At 40.1% G+C, this 22,985-nt stretch overlaps 2 protein-coding genes across 2 annotated transcripts in view; both read left to right on the forward strand.

Moving 5' to 3' along the window:
- Positions 1 to 532: 532 nt before the first annotated feature.
- RPL24 (ribosomal protein L24) lies at positions 533 to 4,504 on the forward strand. Its single transcript, XM_004675242.2, has 6 exons — positions 533 to 637; positions 759 to 834; positions 1,370 to 1,480; positions 3,172 to 3,308; positions 3,668 to 3,731; positions 4,381 to 4,504. Exons 1-6 carry the CDS (start codon positions 633 to 635, stop codon positions 4,459 to 4,461), a joined length of 474 nt encoding a protein of 157 aa, XP_004675299.1. The 5' UTR covers positions 533 to 632; the 3' UTR covers positions 4,462 to 4,504.
- Positions 4,505 to 4,879: 375 nt separating this feature from the next.
- ZBTB11 (zinc finger and BTB domain containing 11) overlaps positions 4,880 to 22,985 on the forward strand; it is a 28,382-nt gene continuing 10,276 nt past the window's right edge. The window contains exons 1-5 of the mRNA XM_004675245.2: positions 4,880 to 7,959; positions 15,637 to 15,869; positions 16,539 to 16,770; positions 18,813 to 19,648; positions 19,847 to 20,026. Of these exons, the coding sequence (XP_004675302.1) occupies positions 7,650 to 7,959; positions 15,637 to 15,869; positions 16,539 to 16,770; positions 18,813 to 19,648; positions 19,847 to 20,026 (1,791 nt within the window). The 5' untranslated portion in view covers positions 4,880 to 7,649. The remainder of the gene's footprint in view (positions 7,960 to 15,636; positions 15,870 to 16,538; positions 16,771 to 18,812; positions 19,649 to 19,846; positions 20,027 to 22,985) is intronic.

The raw sequence follows: 22,985 nt of genomic DNA on the forward strand, positions 1-22,985 counted from the left end.
CACGCTGAGAAACATGGAATACTTCTGTTTTTACTTAGAGTTTTTGTAAATTGAATGAATTAATGTTCGTAAATGTTTTACTATAATCCCGGCATAGAGCAAACACAGTGATTGTTAATTAAAATTAATACAAAACGCCATCGTGCACAAAAGGACTCGCACGGACTAGAAGAACGTTATTATTCACTATTTTGCAAAGGGTGAAACTACGAAAATTTAATTCTTGTTGCCAACAAGAAAAGCAACATATTACTTTAAGCTCTACCTGAGACATACTCATCTGTGGGTCACTAAACTATATGGGGGAGGAGCGAGGACCCGCTTCTCTTCAGTTCGCATTCTCTGCAGAAGGTCGAAGGCTCTAAGACACTTGAACGCAGGAGAGACAGAATGACTCAAAACCAATCGGCCGCCAACAGCTCACTCCATGATCGCCCCCTCAAGTTCTACCACCTCCGGTGGCAGCCCACAGCGCCCGCTCAGACTGGTAACGCGGACTGAACGTCATCACAGAGCGCCGGGGTAGTGAAGGGAATGAGGGGAGGGGATTGCCTCCCGGAACCTTAGAAGTTCGCTTCCCATGATCCTCTCCTTCTCTTCGCCATCTTTCGTCCTCCCCGGCAGCTGCAGGCATGAAGTAAGTTGGAACTCTGGCTCTCAATCCATCTCCATCTTCTTCCATAGCGCCTTCCCGACGTCCTGGGCATGGCTTCTATTGATTGTAGTCATCCTTTCTAACGGGTTTTCGCTCTTTACAGGGTCGAGCTGTGCAGTTTCAGTGGGTACAAGATCTACCCCGGACATGGGAGGCGCTACGCCAGGACCGACGGGAAGGTGAAGGCCGCGTCGGCCAAGCGCTGTTTGGTCGTCTTTAGAGAATAAAGACCCATCTGATTAGGTCTAGACGGGTTCATTTACTACACCACGTTGTCCCCGTGAAAGGCTTGCTATGGGGACCTATGTGCAGTGCCTGTTAGGATCGGAAGCCTCTAGATCTGCCAGTCTTTAGCTTTGATAACCTAATGAGTCGTGTTGGAAATCAGAAATTTGTGTAACTTCTGTGTTCCAGTAAAAGGGAAGGGGACTAACGAGGCCTTAGGCCATTTTGTGGGTACCAGGTCTCTTGGAATTCCCGGAGGGACAGGAGCTAGATGCTCCTCACAGCCCTTTGTGCCCAGTTAAGATTTGCCTGTTCTCGAGAAAAGACCTAACGAAACGCCCACCATGGTGGGCTGCCCGGCTACTGCTAATTGTGTGACACAAACCTTTTGGCGTCTGTGGAACACAAGCTTGTCTAATGACAGGGCAGAATTTAGCTATTAATCTTGGCGGGTTTCAATAAGTAACTACTTTTTACGTGTGACGACAGGTTTTCCAGTTTCTTAACGCAAAATGTGAGTCAGCATTCCTTTCCAAGAGGAATCCTCGGCAGATAAACTGGACTGTTCTCTACAGAAGAAAGCACAAAAAGGGACAGTCGGTAAGTGAAATAAACGGGTGTTGTGGGGTGGTCTCTTAATTTATAAATTTAACCTCTCATTTTGCGCCCGTGAGCGTGTAAACTGAATTAAAGGAGACGAGTGAAGGCTCTTATATCGTCAGAGAGGTGAAAATGATTGATGTTATTTCCTTGTCCATTTTTGTTTCAGGGTATTTAGTTGAAATACAAAAGCATTCCTTGCAGGAGGAATAAGAAACTAAATAAGCACATTTGGGTTATAGGACACCATGAAAGTGTGTTCCAGTGGGTGGAACTGTGATTGATTATTCTTAGAGAATTAGTCCTAATAGACAAACCTGGAGTCTTTCAGCATATACTAGTTCTGGAGAAGACTGGATGTTTCTTTGAAAATTTTCTTTAGTTTGCCCTTTTTGAGAAAAAGTGTGTTGTGGCAAGTAGGTTCCTTGTTCAGGACGCTTGGAAGTTTTAGGTTTGAATATTTACTAAGCACCCCTTGGGTGCTTATTAAGATAGTATTAGATGTTTTGCTTTCAGAGGAAAGGGAAATTACTTCTAATTTCGTTTAAGTGGATTGACATTCAGATGATCTTTAGTCTAAAAAATGACAAGTGTCTTAATTGTAAGATAAGGAGAAATTGCATTGCTGTATGGAAGGTGGTTGCAGGCACTACAGAAAATGGTTTGCTGTGTTTGAAATACTATGATTTAGCAATCCCACTTATGGGTATATACTTGGGATTTGGAAGAAGGGGTATAGGCAGATAACTTGTACATCAGTTAGGGGGAAAAGAGGCCCTGAACAAACTCTACAAATAAGTTTATGGACTCCACCCCCAGGCCATGCCAGAGATAACCTAGACACCAAGAACTACAAATCCCTTAATACCATCATGGAAGGGAGGATTGCTGGGGCCTGAGGGTGGAGATAAGCTTAACTAGGTTAAGCAGTCTGGCTTGATATAAAACCAAACATGAGGGCCACTGGGGTCTCTTGTTTTTTGCCGGCTTGCAGCATGTTGTTGGGATTCCAGCTCAGTGGAACTAGTAGGACACATCTATTTATCTCACTCCCTGAGTTATTCATTTCCCCTTCTTTGTAAATAAACTATTTATTACAAATGTTTGTGTGTTACTGCAGTTGAGTTTTACAAGTCCTTTTTAGGTGCAAGAATGAGGACCCATGGTCAGAGAACCCATTTCATATCTGGGTTGCCCTGTTAGGTTCATGGGCATTAGTCACAATAGTCAAAACATGGAAATAACTCATGTATATTTTCAAATACGTACGTGAATTATATTTGTAGAATGCTGCTAAATATATTTCCCCACATCTTTGTTCATATGTTGAAACCGAATCCATCGGGTATGATATTAGGAGCATGACCTTGTGGGGGTTGGGGGAAGTAGGTGGGGTGTGGAGGATGCCCTTATATAAAAAAAAATTTCTGGTGGAAAACTCCCTTGTCCTGAATGTGTTGTGAAGATACACCATAGGAAGAGTGTTTTCCTGAACATGCTAGTATCCCAATTTCTGGCTTTCAGAACTCCTAAGAAATAGAATTCTATTTTTCAATCTATCAGCTCTGATAATTTATTTTTAGCAGCCCAAATGACTACAATGGTTACAGATAAACCATCAGAGACATACTTCTTCCCTAAATCCATAGATTACAGGGTTCAGAGGTATTTCCTACCTTTTTGTGTTGTAGGAAGAAATTCAAAAGAAAAGAACCCGCCGTGCGGTAAAATTCCAGAGGGCCATCACAGGTGCATCTCTTGCTGATATCATGGCCAAGAGGAATCAAAAGCCTGAAGTTAGAAAGGCTCAACGAGAACAAGCTATAAGGTAAGAAAGCTTTATTAAGAGGATTTCAACTATTGGGATGGATTTTAGGTCATATTTGGGTTTATCGCCAAACTTTATTCTGTGTTTTGATATTTATGGATATATAGGTGGTATCATTTCTAAGTGTTTACATTTAATATAAAAATCTATGCCGTTTAAATTCTGTGTTTAATGCTAATGTACAGTGTAATATATTTAGCTGATTTGGTTTAGAAAGTTATTAGAAAGTTTAGAAAGTTATCTGGATTTCTCCTACAAATAATTGCATATGGGGAAAGCATATAATCATTCTACTGTTAAAAAAACACATAGCACCTTGTTAATAAGCTCTGACCTTAAATTATTTTTTAACTCCATAGGGCTGCTAAGGAAGCAAAGAAGGCTAAACAAGCATCTAAAAAGACAGCAATGGCTGCTGCTAAGGTAATTTTGAGATTATCTTAGATATGAGAGCACATTTTTACTTAAAATGGTGATAGATGGAAGTTTTACATTTTTAAGAAATTTGAGTACAAGAGTAATGAAAATAATGTTCATAGCTGGTTTCTGGTGGGAAACCAAACAAGTCTACTAGTGCTAAGTGGAAATTGGAAGAGGGGTTGGAGAGGACTTTTTTTTTTTTACTTCCTTTAACTAAAACAAATTTTTTAAACCCAAAATACTGACACTTTTTTTTTTCTTAAGATTTTATTTATTTAAGCATAAAAGAGAGCTGGGGTTGTAGGCCCGAGGTACTTTACTGGAGGGTGAAAAGATTCACCAGACTTAGTGGGGAGCAGACCAGGCAGATACAATGAAATGCACTGCTGGGGGGAGAAGCAGGCAAGACAGGAGAACTCTGCTGCACCTTGTGGGTAGCTCCTTGGCCAGCTGGAGATCAAACATGGGCTGCAGTGGCTAGAGCTAGTTTAGTTTGATAGTGCTGTCTTTAACCCCTGTGCCACCAGGGAGGCACCCATTCCTATACTTTGTACCAAAATGTCTTTTTTTCATTCTTCATGTAGTTAAGAATCCATAAGGGTGGGTAATCTATTGCATGGAATAATGTCACATAACATGTTATCTTTTATAGGCTCCCACAAAGGCAGCACCTAAGCAAAAGATTGTGAAGCCTGTGAAAGTTTCTGCACCCCGAGTTGGTGGAAAACGCTAAATTGACAAGATCGAAATTTTAAATAAACACCTGTCTATAACTAGATTGTGGTGGATTTTTTTTTTTAAGATTTTTGTTTATTTATGCATACAAGGTCAGAGGTGGGGGGAGGTGAGAGGATTCACCAGAGACAATGGGGAGCAGACCAGGCAGATACAATGAAATGCACTGCTGAGGGGAGCAGCAAGCGAGATAGGAGAGGTCTGCCATGCCATTAAAATTTTTTGTTAAAGATTTATTTATACATACATTAACTGGGTGTACACCAGAGGTGCAGGGAGTAAGAAAATTTATGAAAGAGGAGCAAACCAGGCAGAACTACTGAAATAAACTCCTGAGGGGAGCATAAAGTGAGACATAAGAGGTCTGCTGTACCATATGGGTCACCTCTCTGGCTGGAATTGAACTCATACTGCAAATAGCTTAATCCCTTGTACCACCAGGGTGGCCCCATGACACATTTTATATTGGCTTGTTTATTTTTACCATTAGGTAAAAATACCATTAAGTTGCCAGCTGTTCTTCCAGACAATAATGTTAACTACCTTGAGTAAAAATATGTAACATTCTAAAATTGGTTGCATTGGAAACAACTACAAATTGTAATGTATAGGCAGCCTGCCGATACAAATAAAATATAAAAGATAATCATAATTTATGTTAACAGACATGTCTAGAAACATCATTTTAAGTAACTCTTGTAAGGATAAAGTGAATAATTACATCCTTTGGGAATTTTTTTTCACATATTAATTAGACAAAGGAAAAGCCAATGTCAACAGTTACAGAGTCTATGGAAGGTGATGGAACTAACAGTTTTCCCAGTGTATGTTAAATTCACAGTTGGATGTGAAAACAAAGGATGTGTGAACAACTTAATAATTTTCGCGATTGGAGGAACTGTCAATGACAATATTTGTGTAAATAATAAAAAGGGGTAAGTATTAGCTGTGAATAAGGAAAACAACCAAAATAACCCACCTTAAATGCTGAACTATGACCTTGAAGCTTTGGACCTGGAATAGTGTCCTTTAAAAGCATAGCTTTACTGATATATTAAAAATGGGTCTGTTAATTCTCTTTGCCTTTGATTCCTGGATAGCCTGTACCCCTGAAGGACCTAGAAATAAACACTAGCAATTTTAAAATTGGATCATCTCAGAAAAGCATTTTACGAAGGTTTTTAAATACTAACCCAAAGATAAATTCAAAATGTAGTGAGCTGAACACTAATTTCATAGAAACTTGTGGGTGGGGGGACAGGGTGTTTCTTGGATATTCTTTGCTATTTACACAGCTTGTTTACTTAAAATTTTCAGTTAGCATACTTTAAAATGCTTAGCTTCATAGGCAATTTCACAGTGGAAATGGTTCTGGTTCAGCAAAAATCAGCCACTTGCAGGATGGAGTTGTGTTGGGAGCCTGCTGCCCTCCAGGGAGCTGGAATTTTCTGAATACTTATTTTACTCTGCATATAGAGTTCCAGTAATTCTCACATTTTGCAAACACAATTCTTCCCAAAATTGATGCCTGCTGTGTGAGGACAACATAGCTTACATGCATGTTCCCTACTAGAAAAATTTGTTCCACCAGTAACTTAATTTGTATAAGCATAAACAATTGTGTGATATTTTCTTGTTCCTTTTTTCATTTCTTTAGCAAAAACTTGGGGTGGCAGAATGAAAGGCAGCATTGCTCTGGATGATCCTCACTGGCTTAGACTCCCAGTCTTTCTCAACAGTTGAGAACTGCAACGGTGTCTGCTACAGGGTTGGACATTATTCTGGACTCCATGCCATGGGAGGGGGTTGCATCTCACCCTGCAATTCCACTAGCCTCCCTCCACCTAAAGTTGTCTAGTTTCCAGAATGTGTGAACCCAACGAAGTCCCTGGTTTTTGTCTGAATCTAGCATGTACTTATAGCTGGATATTTTTTGGGATGGTCTTCTACCTGAGAATTTCTGTAACCTTAATAACCCAAGTACCATGGAGATTGGGTGCATCCTTAACTGAACTCTGTGCCATTTTACCTGCTGTGTGCCCATCACCTGTTTCTAGAGATTCAATTGCCTCCATCAGGGAACCACAAACTCCAGAGCTGGGAAATAAATAGGTTGGCATAAGATTTCACACCCAGGTAAGCTCTGGCCAGTTCCCAGCCCAAGTTACCTTAGAGTTTAATTCCTAGTGCTACAGATTCAGCTCCGGGATAGGTGACCACGGCCACCAATCTCGACAACCAACTGAAATCTGAAATAGGGCCCAAAATGCACATTGGAAAACGTAGTTCAGATGGTCTCGGCTTTTTCTGCATTCAGTTTATGTCGGGTGTAAAATGAATACTTTCTTCCCTAACTATGTAAAACTAAAAATAACGCTTGTAAGAAGATCGTGCCATTTCCCCACCCCCACCGCCGTTTTCCAACATGATCACCTCAGGTAGAAAACCGTGGAAATACCCATCGACTCAGGTAAGTCGTGACTATTTCAAGGGTGGTTTGGAGCCAGCAGTTGAATCTTAGAAATTATAACAATTCGTGTAATCCAGAGGCTTAATTTTTATAGCCTTGTTTCTTGGAACCTGCATTTCCACGTGAATGGGATTTACTTTGGGCCCCAATCCATATGCTAACATTTTTAGTGGCAAAGCCCTGTAATTATACTGTTGGATGTCGTAGAAGATAGACGAAAAGACCCCACATCTCGGTGTTTCTAAGACAGGCTAACAACTGCCCATCAAACCTTACACGTGCTTAGAAGACAGAAAAGGTATAAAAAAAAAAGAAAACTGCCAGGACTTAATATGTCTGTTCAAGCTGCTTCGCTCTCCCAGCAAGGGCAGACCCACTTCCAACATGTCCGCCCTTAGTCCTGACGTCACCCGGTCGGCTTCATCAAGCCAGAAAACCAATTCTCTCCAATCAGTGTTCACTTCCCTCACCACTGCCCTTGGCGCGTCACTTCCGGTGGTGCAGCAGCCATTTTGTCAGTCGCAAGCGGATCCCGCGCGCTGGAGAAGTGCAGTTCCCCCTGGTTACCAACTCGTCCGTTCTCCCTCCGTGCGGCCAGCGCCGTCGAAGGGCGCTCACTGCAAGCGTCGCCGTTCCTCCCTACAGTGCAGGCGCCGCTGCAGCATTCGCCTGGAGCTAGTGCGCTGTCTTCCTTACCCCCACTGACGCCGTCAGCGATGTCAAGCGAGGAAAGCTACCGAGCCATCCTGCGCTACCTGACCAACGAGCGCGAGCCGTACGCGCCCGGCACCGAAGGCAATGTCAAGCGTAAAATCCGCAAGGCGGCCGCCTGCTACGTGGTGCGCGGCGGGACCTTATATTACCAGAGGCGACAGAGGCATCGCAAGACCTTCGCGGAGCTGGAGGTGGTGCTGCAGCCTGAGCGGCGCCGGGGGCTCATCGAGGCGGCGCACCTGGGCCCGGGCGGCACTCACCACACCCGGCATCAGACCTGGCACGACTTGTCCAAGACGTACTGGTGGCGAGGTAGGGACTCGGCCGCGGCGAGGCGGCGGGCCGGCGGCTTGTGGACCTCTCAAGGCCCGCTGGCGGGTGCTGAGGCGGGCCTGTTGGCGCACCCACAAGTTTGGGGGGCCCGCAGCCCTCTCCCCGAACGCTCCTCGCCGTCCCAGCTGGTGCTCGGCGGCGGAGCGGCTGCCAGGCGGAGCCGAGAGGGTGGGGGACGCGAAAAGAGCCGCACTTCCCTCTGGAAGTAGGCCGGGGCGCCGGGGGCGGGCCCTGACCCGGGGTGGGGCGAAAGGGGCTTCCCCGGGGGCCGGGCCTGCCGCGGGGCGGGGCGGGGCGCGCGGCTGCGCCCCACTGTCCTCTTGCGCTGCTTCGCAGGTGGTGGCTGCTTCCCTCTCGGGAAGCTTCCGGGCGGCTGCCCAGAGTGAGAGCTGCGTCTTGTGCCTTCTAAAAACCCACTTGTGGGCCCTCCCTGGTGGCGCAGCGGGTTAAAGCACAGCACTGAGAAGCTGAAGCCACTTCCGCATGAGTTCGATTCCTGCCTGCCCCGTAGGTGACCACATGGCGTGGCAGACCTCTCCTGACCTGCCCGCTGCTCCCTTCAGCAGTGTACTTCATCGATCTGCCTGTTCTGCTCCCCGCTCTGTCTCTGGTGAAGCCCCTCACCCCCCTGCACCTCTAGCCTGTACCCCAGTTCTTTATGGATAAATAAATCTTTAAAAACCCGTTTGTGCGGCGGCTTGGGGGCCCGGAGGGGCATCCTGCCTAGAGCCCGGGCCCCAGGCTGTTAGCTCCGGATGATTTTGCGGGTGCGTCTGAGGTTCTTTGACCCCGCCGGCCTGGGTTCCTTAAATTGTGCTACTGCGGCGGAAATGAGGAAAAATGCAATTCCGGGCGGCGGTGTTTGGTAGTTCCTCAGTACAAACGGTCATCCGGAACCTGGTTTGGGGGACGAGAATTGAGCGTCAAGAATTGTAGGTCTTTTTGCTTCTGAGTTGAGTCTTCCCTCTTGAGTCTGTGAAAAGCGCTTGGAAACTGAATGAGGGCACTGTGGACACTCAAAAAAGATAGGTTACCGTGATTTAGAGTCAGGAAATGCACGTCTGCGTTTTTGACTATTCAGACAGTTCAGTTAGATTTAGAAAAATTTGAGGCTTTGTCCGGAGTGTTCTACCTCTGTGTTTGGCTCTGGAGGAAGTATTTTTTTAAGTTCCCAGTTAGTTACCCTGTCAGTACAGGAATTCGACTGTTGAGTAGTTTCTCAGGTTCTTTTCAGTTTATGAACTTTATCATCAATTCTAGTCATTGACTACTTGTTTTTATATGTATTTTACATCACTCTTCCTTTTTGTACAAGGCATGCTTTCTCCTCAGGTATAGTCCCTACCTTGATTTATTTCTATTTAAAAAATATCTGAATTAAATTTTTTTAAAGAGGCAGCTGTGAAGGATTAAAAGTGTAGAGTAATTGTTACATTTTGCTGGTATTAGTTTGTTCTCACCTGTAAATGTCTCAGGCTTATAGTACCTTATATTGAAAATTATAACTATAGCTAACGATGACATTCACGAAGCTTTTACATGCAGCCATAATTCTCAGTACTTAGTTTTCACTCATTAGCTATTAGTGAAATTTTGTGAGGTGGAAATCTTTGTATTTCTGTTTTACAGATGCAATATCTAAAAGCAATAAGAGTTAAATGTCAAAGCTTACACAGCAGACTTCTGTGATTTCACACCTTTCCTAGCCACTATTTTAAGGTTTGATATATGAGTTAGTGTTAAGAATTTTCCTTTCCTAAATTGATTATTTGTGCAATCATATGAAATCTAGCTTGATTTTTTTCTTAAAATATTCAGTGTCGGCCCTCCCTGGTGGCGCAGCGGGTTAAAGCACAGCACTGAGAATCTAAAGCCGCTTCCGCATGAGTTCGATTCCCACTTGCCCCGGAGGTGACCACATGGCGTGGCAGACCTCTCCTGACCTGCCCGCTGCTCCCCTCAGCAGTGTACTTCGTCGATCTGCCTGTTCTGCTCCCCACTCTGTCTCTAGTGAAGCCTCTCGCCACCCCGAGCCTCTGGCCTGTACCCCAGTTTCTGAATGTACAAATAAATCTTTAAAAAAAAGAAATTCAGTGTCTTAGGGGAAAAAACTGATACCATGTTTACACTAGCCTAATTAAAATATGAAAGATACATTTGTAGTAAGGTAGAATTCTGAAGTCTTTAAACATTAAAACAGCTCTGGCCCTTCCTGGTGTCACAACAACTTAAAACACAGCACTATGAAGCTAGCCTCAGCTACTTCAGCATGAGTTCAATCCCCAGCCAGGGAGGTGACCCACATGGCACAGCAGACCTCTCCTGTCTCACCTGCTGCTCCCCTCAGCAATGTACTTCGTCAGTCTGCCTTTTCTGCTCCCCACTCTGTGTCTGAGGAATCCTCTCACCACACGTCTAGCCTGTACCCCAGCTCTGCATGCATATATAAATAAATCTTTAAAAATAAGTTTAAAAATTGGAATTTGTAATCAATAAATATCAGAGTAGTTTGCCCTCCATTATTACCTATTCTTTTTGATGTCTGATTCTTTATTACAAACTTACTGGAAATAACAATTATGTGGAAAAATAAACATTATTAAAGCCGCATTAGAACTGAAGGAATTTTCAGTAGTGAAATCCTTTATGATTTGTGTCATTTTTTAAATATTTATTTATACATACAAGAGCTGGGGTGCAAGTCGAAAGGTACAGGGGGTGAGAAGATTCACCAGAGACAGTAGGGAGCAGAATAGGTAGATTGACTGAAATAAGCTACAAAGAGGAGCAGCATATGAGACATGAGGGGTCTGCTGTGCCCTATGAGTCCCCTCCCTGCGTGGAGGTCAAACTCATGCTGCAGTGGTTGCCAGGAGCTTCATGCTGCTTCTGCTTAAGCTATTGCACCACTAAGGAGTCAACTTTCACAGCCAATTTACTTTACGACTTTAGAGTAATTAAGAATGGCTAAGCCGATTGACTAGTTATTGGAGTAATATTTGATAATGGTACTGGTAATGATCTAGAATCAAAAATTGATAAACATGTCAATTACCAGTTTTTAGTGTGTCATACACTACCTAGATGGGTAGTGTCATACACTACCTAAAGTCCTTGTGGACTTTTTATCTGGCATTTATAAGGATCAGTGTGGAAAAGAAAAGACTAATTTTGTTGTATTTTTTTTCCTCCTTTTTTTCCATTTCAGTTAGGTTTATGCCCTGGCATATATGCCAAGGAATATTGCTTTCAAAGTCAACCCACTAGAAGTTTCAGTAGGTATATTTACTGGGATTTATTATTCTGCTCTTTCTGGAATGTACTCATCATAAACTGGGTTCCAGTGCTTAGGCAAGTTTGTAGCAATATGTGCTAGAGCACTAAAATAATCTCCTGTTTCAGTCACATACTGATTTATGGGGATCTCCATTTAACTGCTTTCCTTCCAAAATGTGCAGATAAAATAAGGAGAAAAAAAGATTAAATTAGCAAAACCATGTAATAGGTTAAATAGACCATGTACAGAAGTTCCTACCTAACAATAGATTTATTTTTGTTTAGACAATGGGTATAAATTAATCTAGAAGAGGAATGTGTGATGTCTAGAAAACCCATCAAGAACTTGGTTCATGTAAATACAGCCATAATTAACTACTTGTAACCCCTTTAAACAAAACAAAAACTGAACAACTAATATGCATGGAACTTAGGAACCACTAACACCACTACCCCAACCACCCATCCTACACTTCCACACCCCTCTACTGTACCTAACACTTACAGGGGTTGGTGGTTCTTGAACAGCTGACAGAAGCAAATTGTTAAACTTGGGAGATCGCTAGAGCAGTGGTTCTTAGCTGGGAGGATTTTTCCTCTCAGGGAACATTTGCTGTATCCGGAGACATATGACAACCTGATTTCCCCTGTTCACCACACCCAGTAAGAATTATTAGACTTAATATTTCTATACTACTGAGGTTGAGAAAAATTCTCTATAGAATGAGTAACAGTCCCTCAAGTTCTTTTATAAAGGACTAGCCACTAAGGGAATTCATTTATTGGTAACATGGTATTATTTTTATATGGATATTATATGTATATATATATATCACAGGTTGACAAATAATTGACAAAATGAAAGTTATTGTGTCGCAACATTGTTCAAAGTACTTTATAAAGATTAACATTTAAGCCTCATAACAGCCCTGTGTAAGTACAGTAGTTCTCCCTTATCTGCTGGGGATACCTTCCAAGACCCCTGTGGATGCCTGAAATCTGGGATGCTACAAAATTTTGTATGTACTGTTTTTTTCTTATACGATAAAGCTTAATTTGTAAATTTAACACTGAAGTCAATAGCAATAACTAATGATAAAGTAGAACAAACTATGCTGTGGTAAAAATTTTGTCAGTGTGTTGTCCTGCCTCTCTCAAATATCTGATTGTACATAATTTCATAATTTGGGTAACAACAAATGAGAAACTGAATGAGAAGGAACTACTATTATCCCCATATTAGATATATGCCCAGAGAGGTTCAGTGACGAAGTGTTTAGTCAGATTTTGCTACATCATTTTACCATCTTACAGTGATTTCCCACTCGACATGATTAACTATATTTACATAATGATGTATTTTGAGTAGTCAACTTCAGTCAGATTCTCTCAGCTTAATCAGCTTTAGGTGAATTAAGGAGGGTAAGTTTCTGTAATCTGTAAAACTGGATCTAAAATGACTCCATTAAAACATTAATTCAGTTAAAAGAGACAGAAACCATGATAGGATGTTTTCTGAGACAATTGATTAATTATCATCCATTAATACTTTTTATTTTCCATTCTTGTTCAAATGCTTTCAGTACATTTTCTCTAATATCATTTGACCTCAGCCAGTCAATAGTTAATAAATCCTACTGCAGAAGATACAGAAATAAAAATGTTTAGAAATAAAACCAAAATGAATAATTTAAAAAGTACCTCTTGTCTTTACTTTGGATATAGAAATTTCCTTAGCAGCATTCATTATTCTACAAGTATTTTTTTTTTTTAAGATTTATATATTTTACACTGCTGACGGGAGCAGTGGACGGCTCAGGAGAGGTCTCAGCCGTGCCATGTGGGTCACCTCCAGGGCGGGATTAAACTCATGCTGAAGTGGCTTTAGCTTCTTAGTGCTGTGCTTTAATCTGCTGCACCACCAGGGAGGGCCTCTACAAGTAAGTTCTTTACATAGAAATATATAACAAATATTTCCTCCATTCATTTACATATGTAAGCTTACTGTTTTATTGTGGTAAAATACACTTAACATAAATTTTTCCTTTTTAAGCATTTTTAATTGTATAGTTCAGTGGTGTCAAAAAACCTTCACATTATTGTGTAGTCATCACTATTAATTTCTAGAAATTTCTTATTCTCCTAACCCATTTATTCATGATTGCATGTAAAATATATATCACTGTTCCTTACAGTAATAAAGTCTTGTTAACTTTTAATATCTTCACACACTGAAGTATACCTTCTGTTGGTTTCTAAATCTATGCACATGCCTTTTTTTTTTTTTTTTTTAGATTTGTTTATTTATGTATACAGAACTAGGCTGTAGGCCAGAGGTACAGGGGTGGTGAGAGGATTCACCAGAGACAGAGTGGGGAGCAGAACAGTCATACTGATGAGGGGTGCAGCAGGTGAGACAGAAAAGGTCTGCTGCATGATGTGGATCACTTCCGGGGCTAGGGATTGAACTTGTACTGAAGCAGCTGTGGCTAGCTTGCAGTGCTGCGCCTTAGCCCCCGCACCACCAGGGAGGACTGCGCATGCCTTTTTTTTTTTTTTAAATAATAGTTTATTTTTACATATTTCTGTGCATTTTTCCATCTCAGTTGCAATCCCCTTGGGTTTCCCATCACCAAATCACCCATGCACATGTCTTTTTAATGGAAGTTATATTTCACATAATTCATTATTTCCTAAGATATAGTATGAAAAATATAGGTATTCTGTGAACAAATAAATTTGGCAAATTTCTAGGTTAAACAGATTTCTTTACTGTAGAACTTGAAACTTCTAATATGATAATAGCCATATGTCTCTAAAATGAAAGCATGATTTTCTTCATTGTCTAGTATATACTTCTAGTAAGTATGAAACATAATACAACTTGAGAATATTGTTTGAATATTTTTCAGAGGTTAAAAGTATAAGGAACTTGGTATAATTTTAAGAACTCTTAAAGGATTTACTCTCTGTAACATATTAGCTAATTAATGAACCTTTTTGTTTGCATTCTGGGAATTATTGGGAAAGATGTTTCTGCCACAGGAACGAACAAATGATGAAGTAGCATAATAAACAAAAAAGTCTCTAAATTTCTGGGAGCCTACCTATACAATAGACGTGACTTTGGACTTTGGATTTTGGACTTTGGCCATGTTGCTTACCTCTTAGGACTTTATTCTCTTGTAGAACAACAAATATTTGTTCCACCTTACAAAGATAATACATAGAGACACACATTATTCTTCTCTGCTTCTTATCCTGACCCAGAATGTTGAGCTGGAAATTGAAGTTTAAAATAGGGTTTAATGAGTGCCTTGTAGATTATCAGTTTTTGTTTGATTATGTGATACAGGCCAGAGGTGTGGTGAGTGAGAGGATTCACCAGAAATAGAGTGGGGAGCAGAACAGGCAGATCTACTGAAATATACTGCTGAAGGTAGCAGCAGACAGGTCAGGAGAGGTCTGCCACGCCATTTGGGTCAGCTCCCTGGTTGGGGCTCGAACTCATGCTGCAATGGCTTTTGAGAGTTTCACAATGTGGTGTTTTAACTCAGTACACCACCAGAAAGAGGCCATGTATGCTGTTATTTCATACAGCCCTAAAAAATCTCATGGTTTTCAAAACTGAGACAATTCTGGTTGTGATCCTATTCAGGTTAATACTGGTTCCATTTGTATTTTTTTCTTTTTTTTTTTTTTAAAGATTTATTTGTGCATACAAGAGCTAGGATGAAGTCTAGATGTGTGGGGAGGATGAGAGGATTTACCAGAGACAGTGGGGAGCAGAACAGGAAGATGTACTGAAATACACTGCTGAAGGGAACAGTGTGTGAGATGGGAGAGGTCTGCTAGGCCAGATGGGTCAGCTCCCTGGCCAGGAATCAAACTTATGCTGCAGTGGCTGCTGATAGTAGCTTCATAGTGCTCTGTCTTGGAGGCCCAATTTCATATTTTTCTTTTTGCATGAAGTAGCTGCGACTCATTGGAAATGGGTGAGGCTGCATAATTATTTTTTTATATTCAGAAGAATAGGTTTCTTATAAAGGGGAGGAAGAGTAAAGGACACCTGCATAGATAGATACAAGTGGGCAGTTAGAGCTGCTACACAGTCATTTTATATGATAAAGAAAATAACGTGAAATAAATAACACATAGGCTACCTCAGGATGGAAACAAACTATCATTGAAATCTTATACAACTTTGGAAAAGGTGGGTCTTACATACTGAACTTATTTTACATGCTATACTGTTTGGGCACGTGTGCACACATGAGCCCAGAACATATATTTGTGTATGTAGATTAAATTAACAGTATAATCTATTGAATTTTCCAATAAAATCACTGTTAAACTTGTTATTTTTTCTTTTCATTGTAGGTATATTAAGGCAAGTCAAAGATTACATTAAACAGTGTAGCAAATGCCAGGAGAAACTCGATCGCTCCCGTCCCATATCAGATACGTCAGAAATGTTGGAAGAATTAGGACTAGACCTTGATTCTGGAGAAGAAAGCAATGAATCAGAGGATGACCTAAGCAACTTTACTTCACCTCCGACAGCCTCCAAACCCACAAAAAAGAAGCCAGTATCCAAACATGAACTTGTATTTGTAAGTCGAACTTTCAGTTCAGCTTTAATATTTGTAATTAATGATTATTAATATTTGTTGTCTTTGAACTTTTTCTTAAACTGCCAAAACTTTTTAAAGGTTGGCATTGGCATTGAAAATTTAAGCTGGTCTATGTCTGAAGCAATGATTTGTTTGTTACATATACTATAACTCTTGATCATAAGTATTTTGTTGTTTCTGCTCTTAGAAATAAAACTCCTTACTTCTTTATCAGGCCTCCTTTTTCTGTAGTATATTAGCATAACTAATGCATTTAGACAGAATACATTTCAATGGTGTATTAGTATAACTAATGCATTTAGTATAACAAAAGCATTACTGAAAATAATCTCTGGGTCATGGGACAAGGTAAAATTAAGCTCACCAGGTCTTTGTTTTTTGCCTGCATTAGTTTCAGGTATCATCAAATTTATGGTTAGTAAGGGATAGCAAGGAGTGAGATACAAGTTTTTATTGAGTCAAGTAGAATAAACATCAAAAACAATGAGGATATCCCTTTTTATTTAAATATATAAATTTTAAAAATATCAGGATACAATAATTAGCAGTGTCTTAAAAATGAAATAGTGTATCTTCTTTTAAATTCTGTTAAGGGTAGAGGTACAAATGATAAGTAATATAGCTCTTGGTCTCAAAATCTTTTGTTAGGTTGACACCAAAGGAGTGGTGAAACGTTCTTCTCCAAAACATTGTCAGGCTGTCTTAAAACAGCTGAATGAACAGAGACTCTCAAACCAGTTCTGTGATGTTACTCTGCTAATTGAAGGAGAAGAGTACAAGGCTCACAAATCTGTTTTGTCAGCTAATAGCGAGTATTTTAGAGATCTTTTCATTGAGAAAGGAGCCGTTTCCAGTCATGAAGCAGTGGTGGATCTTTCAGGTAAGAACTGTATAATATTTTTGTTATAATTACATACTGGAGAGGGTATCCATCTAACTTACAAACTCAGCATTCATACTAAAGAGGGAGAAACTCACTTATAGTGGCAGTCTAGCTAAATCGAAAAGGTCTTTCCATTTAGGTTTACAAGAACTAGAAAGTGTTCATATTGTGAAAAAGCACACTTCATTTTGATTAAATAAAACATTTTGCTCTGAGTGTGTGTAAGTAAAATGGCGGGGTAGAAACAAAATATTATGAGTGATTTTTCTTTGATATTTCATAGTATTTATAGTAAACAGGGGACTCATTTGAGTAGAGATTTTGATAGTTAAAGTGATGTTTAGAACATGTTAATTCTTTTACAGGAAACATGACTTTGACTTAGTAATTTAAAAGGTGCTAGGTGTTAGTAAGTGGTTAGTAAGTAAGTGGTCCCCCCCCCCCGAAAAAGCCTTATATCTTAACAAATCAGTGTTAACCTCAATAAACATAATTAAAAATAAGTAAATATTCTTACCTCAAGCTTAACTTGGTCTTGTAGTTTGTAGCAGGATTTATATGGCATCAGCCTATTTATCAGCTTTTCTAAGAATGGCTGATTAGCCATGATGATGATGATGTTGATTTGTGTTCCCCTATTTATCACCTTTACTTCTAATGCTTAAGACTCTTCTCTATCCCTTATCTGCTTATATGAAAAGACCACATATTATCTACCTTGAATCAAAACTGAAAAACACAGTAATATGAATTCTTAAAATATTGCCTTTGCTCTATACATATTAAAAGATCTTTAAGATAAATTATTATGAGACTGGGCCATTCCTGCTGGCTCAAGGGATTAAAGAGCAGCACTATATAGCCATCTGCACCAGCAGTTCAATGCCTGGCCAGGAAGGTGACCCACATGATGCGTCAGACCTTCCCTGTCTCACCTGCTGCTCCTCTCTGCAGTGTATTTCAGTCTGCCTGTTCTGTGCCCTACTCTGTCATTGATGAATCCTCACCCCATGCACCTCTGGCCTGTACCCCAGTTCTTATGTACATACATAAACAATTCTTTAAAAAAAGTTATTATGAAATTAATCAAGCATAGGCAATATGTGTAATATACCTATAAGAAGGGAGAATAAGAACATTTGCTTGACTATGTAGGAAACTCTGAAAAGATAGATTCTTAATCATACTGATTGTGAAGATTATGCTGGATTCATCACTATGTGATCTTTTCACATGATGTGAATATTAAAAATGGATTTCTAAAATGAAGTATGAACTTAGAAAAAACTGATTTTATTTTCTAACAGAATGGTATGTAATATCTTGTGTGTGGGAATTATTTTGTTCTAGGGTAGACTCACTGCAGCTCAAGAAACGTTCCTCCACGTACCTCCTTTTCCTCTCTTTTTGTAAATAGTTACATTGAAACATAGCCACACCCATTTGTGTGTTATTCTTTCTGGCTATAAAGGCAGAATTGAATAGTTTGAAACAGACTCTTTATGAGTACAGTATACGCTACCTGATTCTTTACAGAAAAACTTTGCTGATGCCTCCCTACCTTAAACCTTGGTTTGTAATTTTTTGTCATAGAAATCCTTGTTCACCATCAAATTTTGTATGGATTCTTATTAAAACATACAGTTATGCTTACTAAAGTGAGATTAGGAGGCAGATTAGTTGAACCTTGCCTCCATCTCTTGTTGCCCTTCATTTACCAGCATCTGTTCCATCTGTTGAGTGGAATTTGTTCTAAGAAGTAGAGTTTGAAAATGACTGCTTTACACCAGTTCTTCGAGATAGTAAGTCTGATATTATTTTCTATTTTAGGTATTATGAATTGGCTCATAAAAGTGAGTTAGTTATGGTCTAATAAACAACCAGAATAAAAAGAAAACAAATCCAGGGTGTTTACCTGCAAAGTAAATGGTGATATTTACACTTACATTCTGTTTTATATTGCCATAATCATACGTAATTGTACTTAAAAGGTGTTTTAATAGTGATTGACTTCTTTGTCTACCATCCTTGTTTCATAGGTTTTTGTAAGGCAAGTTTCCTTCCTTTACTGGAATTTGCCTACACGTCTGTGCTAAGCTTTGACTTCTGTAGCATGGCTGATGTAGCCATCTTGGCTCGTCATCTTTTCATGTCAGAAGTTTTAGAAATCTGTGAAAGTGTACATAAGCTAATGGAAGAGAAGCAACTAACAGTATATAAGAAAGGTGAAGTACAGACAGTTGCGTCTACCCAGGACTTACCAGAACAAAATGGAAGTACAGCCCCTCCAGTGGCTAGCAATGAGGGAACTACAACTTTATCTCCTGAACTGGGGGATTGTGAAATTGTACTACTAGTAAATGGAGAATTGCCAGAGTCTGAGCAGAAGGAACATCTAGGACAACAACCTGGTCCCCAGGTTTCTTCAGAGACTGATGCTACTCTGTCACCTGCAGGCTGTGTAACTGATTCCCAGCCTGAAATGGAGTCTGTTGACTTAATAACAAAAAACAACCAGTCAGAACTAGAAACTTCAAACTGCAAAGATAATACAGTTTCTAATATTCCTTCCAAACTTCCAAAAGAGAATGTAATCAGTCTTCCAGAAAAGACTGATATGGGAAATGATACATTAGCGGAAGATATCTGTGCTGAAGACATTCCGGAGCACCAGCAGAATGTTGGTGAGACTTTAAAAGATCATGAAAACTTAGTTGCACTGACTGCAAAAACAGACATGGGCCCTGATGATGATACTTATAAAAGCAGGCTTCGGCAGCGTTCTGTTAATGAAGGGGGCTATATCCGACTACACAAAGGAATGGAGAAGAAGCTGCAGAAACGGAAAGCCATTCCCAAGTCAGCAGTCCAACAGGTATGATGAAAAGAATTGACTTTCGTAGTTTTTTAACTTTAGGTTCGAACATTCTATTTAAAAACATGCCTATGATGAAAATTATTTTGGTGGGAAGGAAAGCAACGTAATGCTTTCAATACCAGTATTAAATAATGTGAACTCAGACAAATAAAAATGAATATGTTTACTTGGTTTGTGTTTTCTATGCCTTAATAGGTGGCTCAGAAATTAGTTCAAAGAGGAAAAAAGATGAAACAGCCAAATAGAGATGCTAAAGAGAATACTGAAGAGGAAGCATCCCATAAATGTGGGGAGTGTGGAATGATTTTTCAGAGACGATATGCCCTTATAATGCACACACTGAAACATGAAAGAGCTAGAGATTACAAATGTCCGGTAAGTCTCTGCAAAGCTAGTTGAAGATGACTCTGATTGCATGGTAAATAGAGTCTACTTTAGTGCTTCATTGTTAGTTGTGTTGGGTTTCTGGACCCAATCTTAACCGGTGTCTTTAAATTCCCTTCACCTACAAGCAAAGAACAGAACACAGCAGGGTGTCCCAAGAATTCAATTCAGTTCTGACACACTCTACCTGGAGATGATAGCAGGTTTTACTGGTTAAGAGTCAGTATCCCAAGGCCACCTTCTATTTCAGGTACCTGAAACAGCCCTCAGGCAGTTACCCTTGCTTTTGACCAACTGGTCAAAGATTAGAGGTTCCCATGACCACCTCCTCAAATGTTAGGTGCTTATTGCAAACTCAGATTAGTATCTGCTCCTTACCAACTGACTATAAATCAGGTTCCCACAACCACCACTTTATATTCACTTAATTTGCTAGATAGCAGGAAAGCCAAGTATTAACTAGAGAACTGGCTTATTTCAAAGGATACTGAAGGATAAGGAGTCAATAACCATATGAGAAAGTCAAGGTCCAGGGACAAAGGAGTTTCCTTTTCTGTAAAGTTTGGGATCCTACAAGGCAGCACATGGAACTACTGTGGTTTCACAACTTGGAAGTTCTCGGTTTTTTATGGGGCTTCACTACTTAGGTGTCACCAATTAATTAAATCCTAGGCCATTGGTGATTGGACTCTACTTCTAGCCTTTCTCCTCTCAGGAAATCAGGGGTTGGAACTTTTCTAGGGTGTTTACCAAACAATAATATACCCTTAATGAGACACCCACCTCAACTTCGGTGAAATTCTGAAGCCATCTAGAGCTAAGGACAAAAGACCAAATATGATAAAAGATGCTACCACTGCTCAGGATAGTCCAAGGGTGTGGTGGAATTATGAGACAAAAGATACGTTATTCTGATGGCTCAGGAAATTCCAAGTTTGGGAGCTGGAAAATGGAACTATGGGTGAAGAATTAAAAATAAGTATATACAGGCCCTCTCTGGTGGTGCAGCGGGTTAAAGCACTGCACTAAGAAACTAAAGCCACTTCCGCATGAGTTCGATCTCCGCCTGCCCGGGAGGAGATCCACATGGAGTGGCAGACCTCTCCTGACCCGCCCGCTGCTCCCCTCAGCAGTGTACTTCATCGATCTGCCTGTTCTGCTCCCCGCTCTGGCTCTGGTGAATCCTCTCACCCTCCGCATCTCTGGCCTGTACCCCAATTCTGTATGAATAAATAAATCTTTAAAAAAAAAATAAATAAGTATATACATATACATACACACACACACACACACACACACATAAAAGAAATATACTCAAGGGACAAAAGAAAAACTAAATTGCAAGGAAGAAAAGAGATGGTCAGTATCATAGAAGAATAAGGGTTTCAGACTTAGCAGCAGCAACAACAATGAAAGCTGTAATACAAAAAAAAAAGGCCCACTGTCTTTAAAATTATAAAAGGAAATGACTTTCAACTTGGAATATATAGTTAGTCAAACTGTCCGTTATTTGTGATGGTAGAATAAGAACATTTTTAAATATGCAAGGTCTTGACTTTTAAATCCCTGTCTCAGTCAGCCATTGGTAGAGGTGTTTCATCAAAATGAGATATGGAAAACAGAACCATGGGGTTCTGTTTCACAGATTCCAAGCAAAGTTGGAATGAGACTTAACTTTGACAGTTCTCCTATGAGGTTATTTGTTTTAAATCTTTTAGTAGATAATTGAAGAAAGGGTTTCATGATACATTAGTTGTAAGTACAGGAAGAAATCGCAAAACAGAAAAAAAAGGAAGAGAATCACAGTCTTACTTTATGACCCAGCTACAATAACAGTTACACCAGCCCAATAGTGCAAACACTAAACTTGATCTCATCAAAAATATGCTTTAACTGTATTGAGAAAATAGAGTAATGGGAAAGAATTATGCAAGTGTAAAGATTGAAGCAGAGAGTCACTTTCCATTATTTGTTACTTAGTTACAAATATAAGCCTTAAGAAAGCCAGAAAAAAAGTGCTATAGGGACCCTCCCTGGTTGCTCAGTGGGTTGAAGTACAGTGCTCTGAGGATCCCCACAGCAGCCTGAGTTCTATCCCCAACCAGGGAGGTGACTCAGTGGCACAGAAGACCTCCTGTCTCACCCACTGCTCTCAGCAGTATATTTTAGTTTGCCTACCTGTTCTGCTCCCCACTCTGTCTCTGGTGTATCCTCTCATCCCCCACACTGGCCTGTACACGCTGGCCTGTACCCCTTTTTTTGTATGCATAAATAAATACAGCTAATAAAAAATGGTGTAGAGTAGTATACCAAGAAACAATTTATTTTTTAAAAGATTTATATATGTGTTTATTTATTTTTGAAAATTTATTTATTTATGCATACAGAACTGGGGTACAGGCCAAAAGTGCATGAGCAGTGAGAGGATTCGCCAGAGACAGAGTGGGGAACAGGCAGATGTACTGAAATATACTGCTGAGGGGAGCAGCAGGCAAGACAGGAGAGGTCTGCTGCACCATGTAGGTCACCTTCGGGGCGGGGATTGAACTCGCACAGAAGTAGCTGCTGCAAAGCTTGCAGTGCTGTGCTTTAACCTGCTGAGCCATCAGGGAAGGCCCTAAAAAATGTTTCATACATTGTAATCATATGCAACTTTGATTGTAGAAGAAAGAATAAAAGCTAATGAATCCCCACAAACTGCATTGTAAAATGCAAGGATCATCAGTTTTATCTTCCCAGTTTTATCATTATTAGAACTCATACAAGCATACCATTCTTTTGTTTTTTGTCCATGTCCTACTCTTCAAGATTCAGCCTCACTGATGATACCTTTCTTTATTGTTCTGATAACTTCCTCTTAGATATTCTCTTTTTAACATATAAATCCTGTTCCTGTGACTATATTATATACTTCTGCAGAGTTAAAGACTGGGTCTTATCCTTTTTATAT

The sequence above is a fragment of the Condylura cristata genome, unplaced genomic scaffold, assembly GCF_000260355.1.
Source record: "Condylura cristata isolate star-nosed mole 26May11 unplaced genomic scaffold, ConCri1.0 scaffold00003, whole genome shotgun sequence".
Taxonomy (NCBI): Eukaryota; Metazoa; Chordata; class Mammalia; order Eulipotyphla; family Talpidae; genus Condylura; species Condylura cristata.